We start from the raw sequence: 17669 nt of genomic DNA, 5'->3' as shown, positions 1-17669 counted from the left end.
TCGGAAATGCACACAAGGAGACAACATCTACAATCAATTTGTGATTATTGTACGATATAAATCGTAACAAACAAAGGATCTCGTCGTGGCATCTTAGAGCCACGGAATCAATTGTGACTAGAATTGTAAACAGGTTATGGCGATATTAACAAGAGCATGGCCATGACCATTCACCTTTGTGATTCTGAAAAATATGGTACTTGGACCCCTCGTGGCTTTCTTGAAGTTTCAATATGAACTAGAGAGTTACGGAGAATAAAGAGCTTTGGTCCTCTTCGTGCTCTGGTGTAGCGTTGGCGTGAATCCGGAGAAATCTGAATTTTCAACGAGAACCGAGCTACGAAGGAGAAATAGAATAAGAGGATATGTGTTATGGAAAATAGCTTTTATCCTACGGCTCTAGGATCATATCCACCTTTAGGCTTTATCTCACTCGACGTAGGATTATTTTTATTCGGATTGTACCCCTCTTATATCCAGTCTTATCCTGTCTTGAACAACAAGCAAGCATAGGATTGGGCAAAAAATTATCCTATTCTGGAATTTATGACGGCTACCCAACGTAGCCTGAATGGACATTTACTAATCCTTTCACTACTAGAAAGATAAACATTTATTCATGTTTTAAAAAATAAAAGAGCAGGATTAAGTTGGTTGTTGCAACAATTAACGAATTTTAGAAACTAGAGCTTTTTTATTTTATTTTATGGAAAGCAAGTAATTAATTTTTTTTCTTTTACCATTTTGTCCTTTTTGTTTAGTTAATTTTTATTTTTTTCCCTCTTAATTACATTGGAATATCAACGTAATATTAAGTGTATACAAGATATCAAGAATGCGAAAATAAGAAGTGAGATAAAATTTCACGAATGACTTAAAACATAGAGTGATGCTTTGGGGTCCAATTGTCAATGCCGGACCACCAGTAGCTATATTATTATGTTTGGGCATTTGGGGTCCTTTTTTGAAAAATTTCCTTAATTCTTTAAATTAATTTAGCACTTAAAAAGTACAATCCAAGCCGGACCGTGTTTCGTCCTATCAATCTTTTCATTGGTACGATACAGATATATATGTCATCATATTTTACGTATTTTACTAGTTTTGCTATGAATAATTATTTAATCAATCAATCAAGAAATAATTAGGGTTAAGGAAAAATGTGATCAGTTTCGCTCTTTTTGTAGAATGCATTCAGCAAACAATCGCAATTCATCTAATATTATTTCACTTATTTTCTGATAGTGTATTTACGCACCGGCTCATAAATCATGGGTTTGATAGATCGATTTTGTTCAAAAATGCAGGTTATGACAATAAATCCAGTTTAATAATTGTAAAACATTTAATTACTCGAATATAGTTAAAGAATCGAAGAGCGAGAGAAGCTCTAAATCATGGGTTAGATAGATCGATTTTGTTCAAAAATGCAGGTTATGACAATAAATCTAGTTTAATAATCGTAAAACGTTTAATTACTCGAATATAGTTAAAGAATCGAAGAGCGAGAGAAGCTCTAAATAAAGAAGCTGTGAATTGTGTTACTCACGAGATGTTACAAATGAGGATGAAATCCCTACATACAAAGGGTTGGCTACAAGGAAATGTCTTTGGGAAAATGTAAAAGCCTTTTAGCTAAGGGTTTTTTTGAAATGCAAATAATGTTTGGCAAAGTGCATTTTAAAAATACATTGGGATACAACTTTAGCTAAAATAATGTTTGAAAAAATCACACATTGCGAAACCTTTTGCTTTCATTTTCAATAAAAAAAAAACTTAAAATTAGCTAAGGATCGGTGGTCGGCAAGACCCCGATGAGCCAAATCTGCCATCGCGAGCCTTGCCCGAGGTTGCATGACCCAAGGCGGCCAACGCCTCGATTCACGTGACCTAGGACTATCACGAGGTTGCGTGACCTCATGCAAGGTGGGTGGTGGCTCGTCGATGGTTCGTCGACCACTTGCCGGTGGCTGAGGCCTTCACCAGTAAGGTTAGAGTTTTCGATGACATTTATGTAATTATGAAAGTATAACGAGGGTGAAATTGGAAAGAAAAAATTCTATTAGCATTTTGAAAATGCAGCACTCCAAAGTGCCTCAAAGATTTCCTTTAGTACAACTATAAATCCTTTCTCAATCTAATGATGGAGATTCCATCTCTTCGCCTCCCAACTACCGACATTAATTATCGAAATACTTTGAAATATGATACATTTATAATATTGCCCATCCTTAAGAATATATTAGACAGCTAAAATCATCCGAGGAACGACAGTGTGGAAACCGCTGGACTGTGACATTTAATATGCATAGGTTACGTTTGCTCATAAATGCGCACCCGCGAAAAGCGAGAGCCCGAAAAGGCCAAGTGCGCAAAATAAGGAAGCGTTCCTCACTGTCATCATCCTTTCAGTCATGGCTCTGCAGCATCACGCTGGGCGCGTCCAGATACATTCCGTCATTCTCCGTCTTCAAAGCTCTCGACATCTCCATAAATGCCCACCCCGCACCTCAATCTCCCCCATTCCTCATCCTCTAAGCCTCCGAGACTCCCTCCTCTCGCTCGCCTTATTGTCTCCGCAATCTCCACCTCCTCTTCTCTTCATCTCTCTGAGAATCGCCACCGACGACCCTCCCGCTGCTCGATTTCAGGTACTTCGTCGACCTCCTGCTGTGGATCGAGTTTCTGCATTTGTTTATGGGTCCGTGTGCTGGGTTTTGATATTGTAGTCCCGTTCGTATTTTTTCTTTCTTTCTGTGTTTGAATTTTCACTCCGTAGATCGGAAAATGGCGCCTCCGCGGATTGTTTAGATGGATCCTAGACTGGTAGGCTTGATATTCGTGATTTGTTCCTTCGTGAAAAATTCTTGCTTGTTGCCGTGTTTATGATTTTATTGCCGCCTTTTTGCCGTCACGGTTCGGTTAATCTGCCCGCACTTCGCTTGGCGTTGTTCTGTCATTCTCAGCGGAGGTTTCGGAAATTGGCTTTCCGATCAACGGCATGTTTCGCAATTTTAGTGATTGGAGGATTGGGGAACATTCAAAATGCGAAAAATTCTTTCTGTGGGTATGGGTCCGTGTGGTGGGTTTTGAGATTGTAGTTCCGTTCGTATTTTTTCTTTCTTTCTGTGTTTGAATTTTCACTCCGTAGATCGGAAAATGGCGCCTCCGCGGATTGTTTAGATGGATCCTAGACTGGTAGGCTTGATATTCGTGATTTGTTCCTTCGTGAAAAATTCTTGCTCCTCGCCGTGTTTATGATTTTATTGCTGCCTTTTGCCGTCACGGTTCGGTTAATCTGCCCACACTTGCGCTTGGCATTGTTCTGTCATTCTCAGCGGAGGTTTCGGAAATTGGCTTTCCGATCAACGGCATGTTTCGCAATTTTAGTGATTGGAGGATTGGGGAACGTACAAAATGCATCAAACTCCGGGCTGTAGCTATTGCTGATCGTTGTTCACAGCTTTATTCCTCTAGCAAGTGAAATGATGCAATGCTTTACAAGAAAGGAAAGCGGAATAACTTGATGGTGCGGTTAGACGTGGCCGGTTCCGGTTTCAGTTCTGGACCGCGGGTTCCTAGGCCCAATGGCTCTTTTTCCCCGGGCCTCCTCCTTGTTTTTTTTTTTTTTTTTAAACCGGGTCGGAACCGGCCCTTGAGTGCCGGTTCTGGTTCCGGGCCCCAGTTCATTTTGGCCATGTCTAGGTGCAGTCTAACTGCATTATCAGAAGGCTGCTTGACAGTGTAATAGCTACATAGGGATGCATAGCACTGGAACCAAATTAAAGTAGAAGGCTTGTGATAGCCCACGTTGGTTCCAGCATATTGTGTGAAAGTTCTTGCCTAATTTTCTCCAAAGGGATGCTTCCAATGGTGGCTTGGTGTATCTTTGAGAGAGCGTTGCCGGAGTTTAAAGTTATCTCATTTCATGTTTTAGTAATACCAGGAGTAGGCCTTTTCAGCTTCATAAATCTTGGATTAAGTCCTAAGAAACTAGACCTCACAGTACCACATACTAAAATTGCTCATTGACTTTAAGTCTTGCTGCGATCCTTCCTTTTTCATAATTGTCTTTCCCATATTCTAGTGTAAGCTACCAGTCCTTCATACCCTGGCATATGAACTAAATGTCCTTTCTGTGGCTTGGAAACAGGAGAGGATAATTGCTGATGTCTACCGTGGGGAATTCAGCAAATATATTTTGGCACGAGTGCCCTGTGGGGAAGCAGGAAAGGCAGAAGCTACTTAACCAAAAGGGATGTGTTGTATGGATTACGGGCCTTAGTGGATCAGGTGTGCAGTTAACTTGGTCATGCTTTGCTGCTTACAAACATGTACATGCTGTCACTGCATATGTTGACTGTGTTGGCATCATACTTTCTTGTTTCTTTTGTGTTAGACAATGGGGCTATGGCCAAATGAATTATGCACATCCGATCTTGTTTAAGGGATCCATCTTTTGTTTCAATTTTGTCACACCTTTGCATATAGACCTTTCAAGGAGTCTGCTTGCGTTGGAAAATGTATTGCCACTGACTCTATGTAGATAAAAAGTACCAACCAGTGTTGACAATGGCTGTGTTGTCACATGTTGTGGTTGGTTTAGTTTAACGGATGCATTGGCAAAGGATCTATTTTTCTCATTGGACTAATGTGGATAAGCCCCGTGACATGGGCTTACTTTAGATTTTTTTTTGGGGGACCTTTGAGACACTGTCACGCAACTGAATGACCCTTCCTTTTCTAGATTGCATGAACCTCTAGTGATAGTGGGATCTATTATAATTGCACATCCTTGACTTCCCAAGGACTTACCAAGTTATCCCCTCAACTTAGTCGACTTTGTAAAAACGTAACATTTGGTGCATCTAAGATCAATTTGAGGACTTCCTGGATCAGCTGCCAAAGGAGTAGAATGGATGTTCATCCAATTAATTTGTTTGCTTATGGAGAGTAGCTGCTTTGACATGCTACCTGGATTTTAAGGCCAAACTGGTGTCTGGTCTTCCAATTGAGACCACTGCTTCGAGGAAGCCGTACCTTACCTTGACCTATGGACGGTTCTCACGCAGTGAAGATGAAGGGTCTATTTACAAATTTAAACCGAATTTATGAGGCAGCCGAGTGCAGTATTCTCGCAAATACAACTGGTAGTGAATGATTAGTAGAATTGATGACTGTTAAAGTCAACTTTTCGATATGATGCTAACAGAATCACTTATCATGATTTGACTTGATGTCTTTGTGTTATGTTTTTTATTTTGCTTTTTCTTCCTTCCTATTCAACTCGTATTCGTTCAGGAAAGAGCACATTGGCATGCTCAATTAGTAGAGAACTGCATTCCAGGGGAAATCTTTCGTATGTCCTTGACGGGGACAACCTTCGCCATGGATTAAACAAGAATCTTGGATTTGAGGCTGAGGATCGAGCAGAGAATATACGCAGGGTTGGTAAGTAATTATGCAACAAAGACAAGGAACTCATAGCAATATTTAATCGTGTCAAATAGAAATTATTGCTTTTTAGCATAGTGGCTTTTCATGTGATATTTGTTAGAGGTCTAATTTGATGTGGTAATCCTTAATCTCTGCTCCTTCATGAAGGTGAAGTGGCGAAGCTCTTCGCTGATGCTGGATTAGTATGCATTGCCAGTCTGATATCCCCATATAGAAAAGATCGGGATGCTTGCCGTGCAATGCTGCCTGAAAGCTTTATTGAGGCAAGCTCCTCGTAGATGGTTATCTTCTGACTTGGATTAAACTCCGTTGATGGTGGACTAATGACAGATGGACTGTATATAGGTATTCATGAACATGCCGCTTGATTTGTGTGAGGCCAGAGATGCCAAAGGCCTCTACAAGCTTGCTCGTGCTGGAAAGATTAAAGGTTTACTCCTTGAACCTTTTCTAGACTGTAGCAACAAATAAAGACATTTTCTTAAAATGCTACCGCTGAGCAAGGGATGCAGATGAGACCATCAAATTTGCTTGATAGAGAACTCAAGGGAACTACATAAGGTCCCAATAATTTCATGATTTTGCAGTGGCCATATATTTTTATAGAAGTACTTCGCATCTTATGAGAAGAATCTGCATACTGGGAGCGGGAGAGCATTTTTCGCAGTGCCACTCAGGAGCTGTGCTTTACTCTTCTAGGAGAACCAATTTGGACATTCATATGTTATTATTAAATGGTCCAGCAGATCTTCTTCACATATCTTATTAAGAAATCCTTTACAAAATGATATTGCAGGTTTTACAGGACTTGATGATCCATATGAACCACCGTTGAAATGTGAGGTATGGAAGATTGGCATGCCCCGTAGTTCTTATTTTCTATTTATTCAGGGGCATGGACGGGAATAGCTGGCTGCCTGACATACTTCTTTTTTCATGCATAGATGCAATTCATGGCGAGATTATCTCTTCTGAGGTTTACTTACTTAGAACTGTTCCTCGTAACAGATAGAATTAAGTCGGAGAGACGGGATTTGCCCTACACCAGGTGCCATGGCTGGTAAAGTAGTATCGTATCTCGAGGAGAAAGGTTTCCTGGAAACCAAATGATTGAGCCTTCATGTTCAGGAAATGTCACCACCATAATCTTCAGATATTTGTGCTCTCAAATGTGGGATAATACTTCAAGCATAGATCCTTAGGTCCACATGGCATTGGCATCTCCTGGTATTTGCCGGAGTTTTGATGCCAATGGCCACATACCAGATACAAGTTATGCCAAAGGCTGCATATTGCTGTTTTGTTTTTTTTTTTTTCCTTTTCACTGATATGATGAAAGTTGGAAATGAATCTCTTGTTCATCCTTGATATAGACTCCGTTTAAGTCGAATAGTGTCCACAGAAGTGTGAACATGTATGCTGCTTGACGATAGAAATTCTCTAATCAAAGGGATCATATGATGAAACGTTTTGCAAGGACTTAGCTTTTGGCTTGGTGTGCTTCAGTGAAATTTTTCTCACCCTTGGAGGACAACTTCTGCAAAGATGCTAAAACTGCTATATGAGACTCACTAAGGGCCCTGCAGCATGTTTGATGAATGAGGGCAGAGTAGCGACGAGCGGTGCTGGTTCTTCCTTTCGAATGTAGAAAACATTTGGGTGATCTCAATTGTTGGACCACTGTTGCAGAGCAACTTCACTTCGCTCAGAAAATTATGACATAACGTCGCTAATTGCATCGAATCTGAGCTGTGTGTAATGCAATTGGGCTCGTATTGATGACTATTATGAGTTCACGGCATGGTGTTGCTAGTGAATCTGATGTCCTTTTTCTGACCCCAAAAAAAAATTCTAATGTTCTTTTTCATTTGCCGACTTAAAATTTTTAATGATTCTTTTAGTGAGTGCCTGGGACATTAATATACTGTCTTTGTGATGCCGTGCACAATCAATTTATCCAAAACAATCGAATGACAACTTCCTTTTCAGATATGATAAGAAAATGCTTGGCGAGAATCCTTAACAAGACCTCGTTATGAATTGCTGAAGGCGTTTTACCAGTAAATTAACGAGGCACGAGAATGGAATTCAGAGGGGAAGTGCAAAAAGGGAAAAGTAGGCAGGTAGGCAGTGGCTACATCACGGCACCGCCGGCCAAAATCGACAACGCTAATGAGAAACGACGTAGTTTGGCTCGCGACGACTATAAGCAACTTTGAAACCGTGTGAAAGCCAAATTTTCTGGTATCGGTCTTCTTCCTCGCCATTCATATCAAAAAAGGGGGAAAAGGAAGACCAGCATCCACAAGCGCGCAGAGAGAGAGAGAGAGAGAGAGAGAGAGAGAGAGAGAAATGGGGCTGAACAGCTCGCTGGTGGTGTCGGTGGCGAAGGTATCGGCGAGCGCGTGCCAGTGGATAGCGTGCAATCCGGAGCGGCTCAGCAGCGAGCAGGTGCTGTACCTCCTCTTCTGCTTCCCCTGCGAGAACCTGCAACGATTCGGCCTCGCCCTCTGGGCTTGCCTCTGCTTCCCTTCCCTCGATCCTTCCTCCTCCGACTCCGATTCCCACTCCGATTGAAGGTGTAAATAAAGTTTTGATTCGATGTTGGAGGAAATGTCATGTCTTCTGATTATGTTAAATACAGGGGATTGACTCCTGTTCGTGATTGTCGCAGTTCCCTTTTTCGAATGATTTGTTGAGATTTGTCCGTTCTCTTTGATCTGGGTAGACGTTAATCTTGTCGGGAAGGGAGGTTGGAAATGGATGAGCGTTTAGAGGAAGGAAGCTCGTCTCTCTCTCTCTCTCTCTCTCTCTCTCTCTTGCATTTTCTGATCGTAAAAATCGGATTTTTATGATTAAGAACAGTGAGACTGGTTCAACGCACGCCACAACTGGTACGGGGCCATTCTATTGGTGTTGCTGGTCCAGTCAAACAGATACATTAAAGAAATGCAGCTCGTCTTCACAAGCATAGTCCAATAATCACCCTGTCCACAATTTCTGTATCTTTCAATTTCTTTCTTGCCCTTTCCTAGATGCTCGTTGATTGATGGTCATCAACTCAAAGCTTCGGTACAATTACCTTTGCCCCCATATTCACTACAGTGGTACAACTAGAGAAACCATAAGCGTTGCAGGGTCGTGGCCTTCTTGTGGGCTTATCATCGAATGGAAAAGAATGAAATCAAATCAACATTCTGCTACATTATTGACGTGTAGTTCATACTTCTCATCGACAAGAAAGCATGGGATATCGTTTTGTGACCGAGAGTTGTGACAAAAAGGTAAGAGATGCTAATTATAATGGAATACTTTTTCTGGATGTAATTCTAGTTTAAGAGAGTGCATGACAACCATTCTACTTCTCTGTTTCTATTCTAAACTTATTTTTGGAACATGTTTGGAATAGAAGCTCGTTTGGGAACGTAATTCTATTTTTCTATTTACGAAACAAAAATTTGTTCCATAAATAGATTTGGAAGGGAAATCAGAAATAAAATTTTTAGCTTTTCGAAGAAATAGAAATTAGAAATAATAATCCCTAACATTTTTTCAAGTACCCGCCGCTGCCCTCCGTCGACCGCCTTAACCATCGCCGGCCGTTGCCGACCTCCACCGGCCGCAGACAAACACCGCCTATCGCCGACCTTCACCGTCACCAACCATTGCCCTCGGTCGCCCACTGCGGGCGGCCGCCGACTACCACCCACCATTGGGCCTCATTGCCTGTCGCCGCCACTCACCACTTGCCACAAGCCGCCACCGACCACCGCATGCCGCCAACCACCGCCACCCTCCGTCGGTTGCTGCCGACCACTACCAACCTTCGCCGACCGCGACAATAATCACCGCCGCGAGAGTAAAAAATAAATAGTAATTTTTTATTTTTAAATAGTAAATAATAATTTCTAGAAGTAGAATTTTCAAGCGATGTCAAACGAACTTCCGTTCAAGATAAAAGTTTTTATGTCATTATTTAACGCAGTTTTTTGCTAAAAAATTCATCCAAAAACAGAAATGAAAAAATTTATTTCTAGCCATAAATCTATTTCTAAAACGGAATGGTTGTCATGCACCCCCTAAGGGTGAGCTGGGATAAAATATTGTATCTCGATTTCTTTTATCACTTTTGCTCTTTAGTTCGCTGTGATTTGTGCACCTAATCCTAATATTCACCACAGAGCACGATGTTCCACTCTCGCGAGCACACAAGAAGAAGATTGTGACCTTCATCTTTTCCCGGGCATTTCTAGGGAGACGTCCCTTTTCCCTTCTTTCCTTGTTTTTTTTTTTAGAGGATGAAAGAGAAGAGAGCGAGATGTCGAATTTCCGATATAAAAAAATTTGGACCGTTATCTCATTTTAACTTGGATAAGGCGAAGAAAAAATTTGGACTTGGAAGTTTGGAGAGAGTGGAGGCCTTTTAAGTAAATGGGCCAGACGGAGTTGGTCATCAATGGGAAAGAGGCCCAAATCCAGTTAGAAACGACAATCCCATGCAACATTCACTTCCGAGTTCCAACCAAAGAAGAAAGAACATACGAAGCGCAAACCCCTTCGGACATCGCAATTTCAGCTGAAGCTCATTCACTCTCTCTCTCCGGACGCTCGTTTCTTCTTCTTTCTCCTCCTCTTCTACTCCGCTGCTGATCCCTGGCCGAGACATGAGCCCTTTCGCAGCCATGGCGGCTAATTTACAGGTCTCGCCTCACCTCTACACTCTCCCCAGCTCTTCTCATTCAAATCGCACCGGGAGCGGCGTCCGGGGCTCCGTGCCCCCAAGGAGCAAGCACCTCTTCTCGCGGACTTTCTTGTGTCAGCGGAGACCGGATGAGGCGGCGCATCTCCGTCGCTATCGAACTGGTATTGACTCCGTGTGTGCGCTTCTCTCTGTGTGCGCGTGTGTGAAGGATTGGAGCGGCTATTGATGAATCCGATGGAATTTGAAGCTCAGGACAACGCGCGTCAGATATAGACACACGCTCGTTCTGTAGGCTGTAGCCAATTGCTCTGACTTTAGGCTTCGGCGAAGCCGTGATTCTGTACCTATTCCGGTGTCTTGGTTCTGTCACCTGATTCTGCAGCTTGTTTTTTGGTGGCGAATGGCTGTTGATAGCTTTTTGCATTCTGAACGAGATTGGATAATTGTCGACTGTCTTTTCTTTATGTGAAAATAACGAACACTCTGTGATGCACAGTGCCTCAAGCGTGGGAATCAGAACGTTTTGCGAGCATTTCTTCATCAAGAAGTAAGGAAACGACTTCGGTTGGTGTTGCTCCACAGTCGCCAGTGCCGCCTCCTCCATCTTCTTTGTAAATCATCTTATCCTCTCTCACCTCTTTGATTTCTTGCTATTCCCTTTTGTTCCTCATGGTTGTTACTTCATTGGTATTGGGGTCGTCACTGATGTTTATATCCTCTGTCTATCTTGGCTCATCAATCTAAGACTACGTAGTTTTCTTACTTTCTGCATTTTGTTGATTGTCTAGTGGATCGCCTCTGTTTTGGATTGGTGTTGGTGTTGGACTCTCAGCACTGTTTTCATGGGTGAGTCTGTCAGTCACTGCTAGGTCCTTGTTTCCTGAATTATGATATGCAAATAGGTTAGATTTCTCATTAACAAGTTTAATTGAATGGCAGGTGGCAAATTACCTGAAGGTACAATTTTATCCCCAGAGTATGCCTTTGCATTCATCTATAGATCAAGTTTCCTGCTGTTTTTTACACTGAAGTGGAAGCAAGCTTTCTTGAATTGGGGACTTAAAACAAGTATTTGAGTGCTATTTGCTTTGCTGGGTAAATCTGTTGAACCGTCAGTTGCACATGTTTGGTTTCACACAGAGTGTGCTTTTATCCATGAAAGATGACTTGCCAAAATGTGCAGCTCTTTTGGGTGATTAGAATTGTGTATAGGTAAGAGCAATACACTGATACAGAGGTTGCTTTTTCTTCCTAGGTTAGTTATTGGATATATTCGTTCTAATTTTAGTGCATGTTATCTAGAATTTTGACCATGGCAAGGCCCATCGTAGGTGGTTAATTGCCAAAAGCCCGATGTTTCTTTTCTGAAATTTGGTTAACAAAGTTCTTAACAACCATAAAATTGTTTATGGTTGTGTTGATGGCTGAAGTTTATTCCTGTGAAGCATGTCTTCTATTTTCCTCTCTTTTTGTCTAGGGTTCCAAGCAAAACGTCATTCCCGCTTTTCAGTTATGATAATACTTACTAGAGGTGAAGTGTTATGATCCTGTTGTTGTAACAGGTAATATTAAAGCCGTAGTAACATTGACGAGTTGCTTCGTTTCTTATGGGTTTTTCTTAGTTCTACACAGGATAAAATAGGGTAGTGGACAGAATTCTTATGCTTTTGTCACAAACAAAATACAAGTTTTCAGTTGGCCAACGTGTGAAATGCATTAAGCATCTGAAAATATAATTAGAATTTAAAGATATGTTTATTGAAGTTTCACAGGAACACAGCCTTGAGTTTCTTGAGAGATGGTTGTCAATAGATTTTTTTTTTTTTTAAAAGATGACTCTACATAGATAAGGTTTCTTTGGTCTGCCTGCTGTGGATATGTGAAGGGTGTGCAATGGCCTTGGAACTAGCAATTGGCAAGAAGAGGCAAGATTAGTGACATTGTACTAATTTGGGGGAGTAACCACTCGATCAATCCTTTGTTTCATGAAGAACTATTATGTTAAAGGAACAGTTTAGATTGCATAAACTCTTGTAAAATGTCTCTCATGACTCATTGATACCATAAAGGTCTAGAAAGGGGAGAAAGTTCAAGAGTTAAAAGTTGACATATCATATGCCTAGATGCTGTGCAAAATTGTGTAACTTATCTCGCCTAAGTGTCTATTGTCTCACTCTCAGCTATTATTTTGTGTAACGGCCGATACAGTTGCAATTGTACCTTATGGAGATTGGAAATATTTAACATATTAAATTCCATCAGAAAAGCAGGCAAATTCATCCTTGCAGCTCCTTTTAATCTTTTTGGTAACATGTATCTGCCCTTCCATTTTTTCTTTCATGAATCTGTTCAAAGATTGCCTTTTACACTTATCCCAGAAATATGCTATGCAACAAGCTTTTAAGGCTATGATGGGCCAGATGAATTCACAAAACAACCAGTTTGCCGGTTCTCCCTTTTCTTCTGCCTCACCTTCTCCATTTCCGATGGGTTCAGCACCACGACCAACTCCCTCTCCAATGGCTACCTCTCAAACATCTACAGTTGATATATCTGCAACAAAAGTAGAAGCTGTGAAAGCAGAAACAGCACCGGTTGCAGATGTCAAAGATGAGATAAAGAAGGAGGAAGAACCGAAGAGATATGGTAATGTAGATATCTTTTGGGAGCCCTTTAGTCACTCACTCTTAACCAGAATTGCAGCATCTCCATTTCCTTTTTGAGCTTTTCTCAAAGTTGATTTTTCTGTTTAGCGACAGTGGTTCCATTAGGAATTTGACGAGTGGATTGGGACATTGTGTCCATTCATGAACTGATTGTGCAGTAGGAGAAGCGTGTTCTTGCATTTTGAAGCATAGTAATTTTTGTACATATGCCTGAATTGTTTAGGGCAAAGCAACTCTTTTATACAGTGCTGTCTACTCGTTTCACATTGTAGCCGTGTTTCTCCTTTCTTTGAGCAGTTACCAAGCTCTTGGAATTGGTTCCTATATAGATAGAGTCAAAATCTATTGTCTGCTATAACAATGACAATGCAACTTGTGATTACTTGGACAAATTCTTTTGTTTGAAAGTACTGTATGATAAAATGATGCTGGAACTTGCACTTGCAGCTTTTGTGGATGTTTCTCCAGAAGAAACAAAGCAAAAGAGTCCTTTTGAAAACTTCAAGGATGTGACAGAAGCAACTTCATCTGAAGCTACTCAGTTTGTCAGCAATGTAAGTCTTTCTCTGGATGGGGAGAAGGAAATTTTATTTTCTTACTGTAGAGTTGTGAATTATGTCGGTATGGATGAAGGTCTCTCAAAATGGATCTGCTTCTAAGTCGATGGATAGTTCTTCTGAGGCATCCGAATTAACTGGTACGTGAATGTATGGAACATGGGTAGACTTTGCATTTGTTTTATCTCTTTTACGATGTTAATATTGTTATTCCCTTGCTTCATTTATACACATAATTGATCTGCAGTTGAAACTTAGTGTTTATGCACTTCTGAATTTAGTCCTTATGTTAAGGTGCTCTGGCTCTTCATTGTACCAGTGTCTCCATTATCTGTGTGGGGATCCCTGAAGGTGCACAGGATGATGTAGGAAGTGGTAGGGACAGTAATGAGAGGATAAAGAGAAATATCATAAGATGAGCTTCAGGAACTTCATAAGCTGCTGCAAAGCGATATATGATTGGTGAATTTTCATTCCGGTTACACAAATTAAATGTTCTTGGGTTGAAGGACACTGCTGAGTTAGAAAAGAAGAGACTTTGAGAAACCATGAACTGATAAACTTGTAGGCACTTATGCTGCTTATGGTGGATTGAGTTTCTTATAATCAAGACTTAAATTTCACCTCAGATCATATCAGATATTTTGATGCCTATCGATTCATCCTCAGGATCATGAAGATGTTTACCAGATAGATTAAAAAATAAAATCACCAGTGGTATCATCTGATCTCGGACACATAATTGTCAAATTGGAATGATTAACTGTAATTGGGACTATTAATGTCAATTTCCTTGCAAGCATGTATAGCAGTTGCTTCTTTGAAATCGACCTTGACTACGAATCATCCTCAGAAATCTCTAATCGATTGTCTGTCCCATCTGCACAATTCCTATACATGCTAATCTGGAATTATTGTCTACTTCCCAGGAAAAGGAAGCTCCGTTTTGTCTGTGGATGCTTTGGAGAAAATGATGGAAGATCCATCTGTGCAGAAGATGGTTTTCCCGTAATATAGCTTCCCTTGTTGATTTTTTGATGTCATAGTATTTGGAGTCATTTTGTTGCATATGCATGCTGCTATGGGTAAGTGTAGTGCTATGCTTGGTGAACTATCTGTCTCGTGATGATGCGATATTTGTCTGTGTTGGGTTTAGTTGATTTTCGATTAATTAAGGATATCGTGTGCTTTTGAACAGTACAGAAGTTGCATAATCCTTGAGTTACAAGATCTAGTACCTTTAATGCTATCTAAACTTTTGGATTCTCTATTTCATCAACAATTGTGTTTGCCCATTTTATGATTTCCTGTCTTTTGCAAATAAAAGAGATAGAATTCTCTATGAGACTCTGGCTGAATTCTAAGCTGTTATGTAAGTTGGTTGATGTGCTTGCCATCATTAAGTTTCTGATTTTTCTGATCTATTTTAGGTATCTACCTGAGGAGATGAGGAACCCTGAAACCTTCAAATGTGAGTACATCTTTGTATGACATATTTGACAACTCTTGTCTCACATCGCTTTCGTAGAGACTCCAAAAAGTATGGCAGCTATATTTAGCACCATTTTCTCAGTGATCTTTCACGTTGATGGTAAATTGATGGTAAATCTCTCAAATTAGGCATATGAGTCCTCTAAGAGCAATGTTTTTATGCCCGTGTCAAAAATTTCTTATTTATTGATCTGCAGAATAAGGAAATTAAGGGTGAAATTGCATATGTAGCAAGCTAACTATTGTTTGCATTTTGCATGTCAGGGATGCTACAGAATCCACAATATCGTCAACAGTTGGAAGAAATGCTGTAAGTTCCTCCCTTTGTCTTCTCATCCATATGTTTTAGCCAGTTATTGTTCACTTTGAGGGAAGGATGATTAAGTGTCATTGGTGAAATATTTTTGTTTATTTGAATCAATGCTGCAGTTTGTGTAACTTGGTGGTCCATTTGACTCTATAATGCTGTACTTCCTGTGAACTTTCAGATGGCTGTTATTCATAAACGCCTTTTATTGCTGGTAGAGAACTCAAATATTGTTGTCAAATTCAAAATAGAACATATTTGACTTGTTAAGAACTGCATTATAAGATACTCCTATAGTTTTTCTATTTCTGCACAGGCTACTATTTTCTTTGCTGATGGGCAGTATAAGAAGTACTTTCTGTTTGTATGTTTCACTGGCTCTGGCATCTTTTTAGGTAGAGATGTTTACTGGCATCTTGCAATTGCATTACTCATTCCATTTGGTTAAGCATTGCTGCAGTTACTTTGTTGATGAGTCATGTCAGCTCAATGACCACTATAGCAATATCTGAGTTTGTGGCAATTATGCATTCTTTCTTCATCAGAACCGAGCTACTTTTTGTCCATATCATTTCATTTTTAGGCTTTTGAGACATATCTGTTTATAATCTATACAAGCAGCCGAACTTAGCGCAATGAGCATAGTTTTTGTGCTATAATAATTAAGAGATTTCACAATGGTATATACTATACATATGCATTTTTTCCAGAAATAATATGGGTGGAAGCAGTGAGTGGGATGGCAGGATGATGGATTCTTTGAAAAATTTCGATCTCAGTAGTCCTGAGGTCAAGCAACAATTCGGTAAGTATGAAGATGACTACGAATTCCTTCTCTAAGTTCATTTCCTCAATACATGTTGTGATAATATTCATTAAAAGAGATGTCCCTTAATATGTTTTCCCATGATGAATCGTGAGTCTTTATCTGCTAAAAGGTTTAGTCAGAGCTCCTATTTGCAGAAGCTTAGTTATCATTGTATCGTTGATTTGGTAATTTCGGTTGCTTCATCTTTATCTTTTCCTATTCTGTTAGCATTTAATTGCTGCTAGCTGAGCAAAACAACAAAAATGAGTCGCTTTGAAAAATGGTGCTCTTGTTGACTTTGCTAATGCCTGCTTTGCTGTCTCACTCAATTCTGGCAATCTCATTGTTAATGTGAAAACTTTTCAACACTATCTGCGACAATTGGAAGCTGGGAGCATGAACATGACTATTAGACTCCTTGATAATTGGAAGTCATCAATAGCATTGTAATTTCATACAGTGGTGCTCACTTCTGATTTCTGCATTGGCCAAGTCTTCCATTAATTTGACAAATACTTATTTGTTTTTGGTGGCGGGGGGAGGCAATTGTGTTCATAGATTTCTGTAGAATGTCAAAGGCAAAGTGAATTTGCAAAACTTGCACTTTTGATGTATGCATTATTGGTTTCCTTGTCCAACCACACTTCTGGTTTAAGGATCAAAGCAGCATGGATGAAAAGGAACTCCGTGGCTATTATGAATTACAGAAATTGTAGTTGTCTTGAGATGTCAATTAATTCTTCAGTTGGATTAATTTCGTTGATTTGCAGATCAAATTGGCCTTACACCTGAAGAAGTCATTTCGAAGATAATGGCCAATCCTGAAGTTGCAATGGCTTTTCAAAACCCCAGAGTGCAGCAGGCAATCATGGATGTATGTACCGGTTATAATTTCGCTAAGCTTAAAATCACCGATTAAATCGTGCATTGGTCATTGGTTTAATGTAATATGGTGTCCTCTTTTGCAGTGTTCCCAAAACCCACTAAGCATTGCCAAATATCAAAACGACAAGGAGGTAATGCCATTTAACCTCCTGGGCAAGTTATGCTAAATTAATCTATTTTAGAGAGTTGCTGGACAGTATATATATGGGATCGAGTTTTGACTGTTGGAATGGTGATTGGTGAACTTAGAAAAAAATATCATGGGCAGGAACAATTATTTCTTCATTTCATTGATCTTTGTTTTGAATCTCTCGTTTCTATGTTCATTATTCCGTTATCACTGTTGGCGGTACTCAAGAAAAATGGCCACTACGTGAATGGTGTTTTACAGGTGATGGAAGTATTCAATAAAATATCAGAACTTTTCCCTGGTGTGTCTGGTCCTTGATCCATATGTTCATCATTATTACCGTAACTTCCCATCCATCCGACGATTATGGCAAGAGAAGCTTGCATCAGATCGACCAAATCTGGTCTAATATTGAGCCTACTCTGGATGACTCCTGCTGTCTACAAACATAGCATATTCGTGTCCACAGCAAGTTTCTTCCTGCTTTACAATGGCTGAGTATGTACCTTTTCCCTCTTTGAAATCTGTCCGAAAGTTTTGTAATCTTGTAGTAATTGTTGTAGCGCAGAATAGCTACCAGACGACTTAAATTTGTTTGTGTTACTAGTGAAGAATGATGTAACTTTTGCAAAGTTGTACATAGTGCATCTTGGAGCGCTCTCTCTC

The 17669-nt window shown here is 40.2% G+C and overlaps 2 protein-coding genes across 5 annotated transcripts; both read left to right on the top strand.

Annotated features, from left to right (window-relative positions):
- Positions 1-2335: 2335 nt before the first annotated feature.
- Positions 2336-6841, top strand: LOC115730560 (adenylyl-sulfate kinase 3). Of its 2 annotated transcripts, XM_030661179.2 has the most exons (7): positions 2513-2651; positions 4154-4293; positions 5302-5451; positions 5605-5720; positions 5803-5887; positions 6254-6300; positions 6466-6841. In XM_030661179.2, exons 2-7 carry the CDS (start codon positions 4170-4172, stop codon positions 6565-6567), a joined length of 624 nt encoding a protein of 207 aa, XP_030517039.1. In that variant the 5' UTR covers positions 2513-2651; positions 4154-4169; the 3' UTR covers positions 6568-6841. The 2 variants fall into 2 exon arrangements, with proteins under 2 accessions (XP_048126992.1, XP_030517039.1); XM_048271035.1 differs by lacking the exon at positions 4154-4293 and having other exon boundaries at positions 2336-2651.
- Positions 6842-7741: 900 nt separating this feature from the next.
- Positions 7742-17669, top strand: LOC115730382 (protein TIC 40, chloroplastic). 3 transcript variants are annotated; one of them, XM_048271025.1, is made up of 15 exons: positions 7742-8269; positions 10048-10320; positions 10656-10770; positions 10948-11005; positions 11099-11116; positions 12538-12805; positions 13273-13379; positions 13459-13522; positions 14312-14390; positions 14813-14853; positions 15138-15183; positions 15891-15985; positions 16759-16862; positions 16957-17004; positions 17265-17669. In XM_048271025.1, the coding sequence occupies exons 2-15, from the start codon at positions 10122-10124 to the stop codon at positions 17319-17321; spliced, it is 1299 nt and encodes a 432-aa protein (XP_048126982.1). In that variant the 5' UTR covers positions 7742-8269; positions 10048-10121; the 3' UTR covers positions 17322-17669. The 3 variants fall into 3 exon arrangements, with proteins under 3 accessions (XP_048126982.1, XP_048126981.1, XP_048126980.1); XM_048271024.1 differs by having other exon boundaries at positions 7742-8273; XM_048271023.1 differs by having other exon boundaries at positions 7742-8277.

Source organism: Rhodamnia argentea, chromosome 10 (genome assembly GCF_020921035.1).
Source record: "Rhodamnia argentea isolate NSW1041297 chromosome 10, ASM2092103v1, whole genome shotgun sequence".
In the NCBI taxonomy this organism is placed as follows: domain Eukaryota; kingdom Viridiplantae; phylum Streptophyta; class Magnoliopsida; order Myrtales; family Myrtaceae; genus Rhodamnia; species Rhodamnia argentea.
This window is presented reverse-complemented; position numbering and strand designations above follow the sequence as displayed.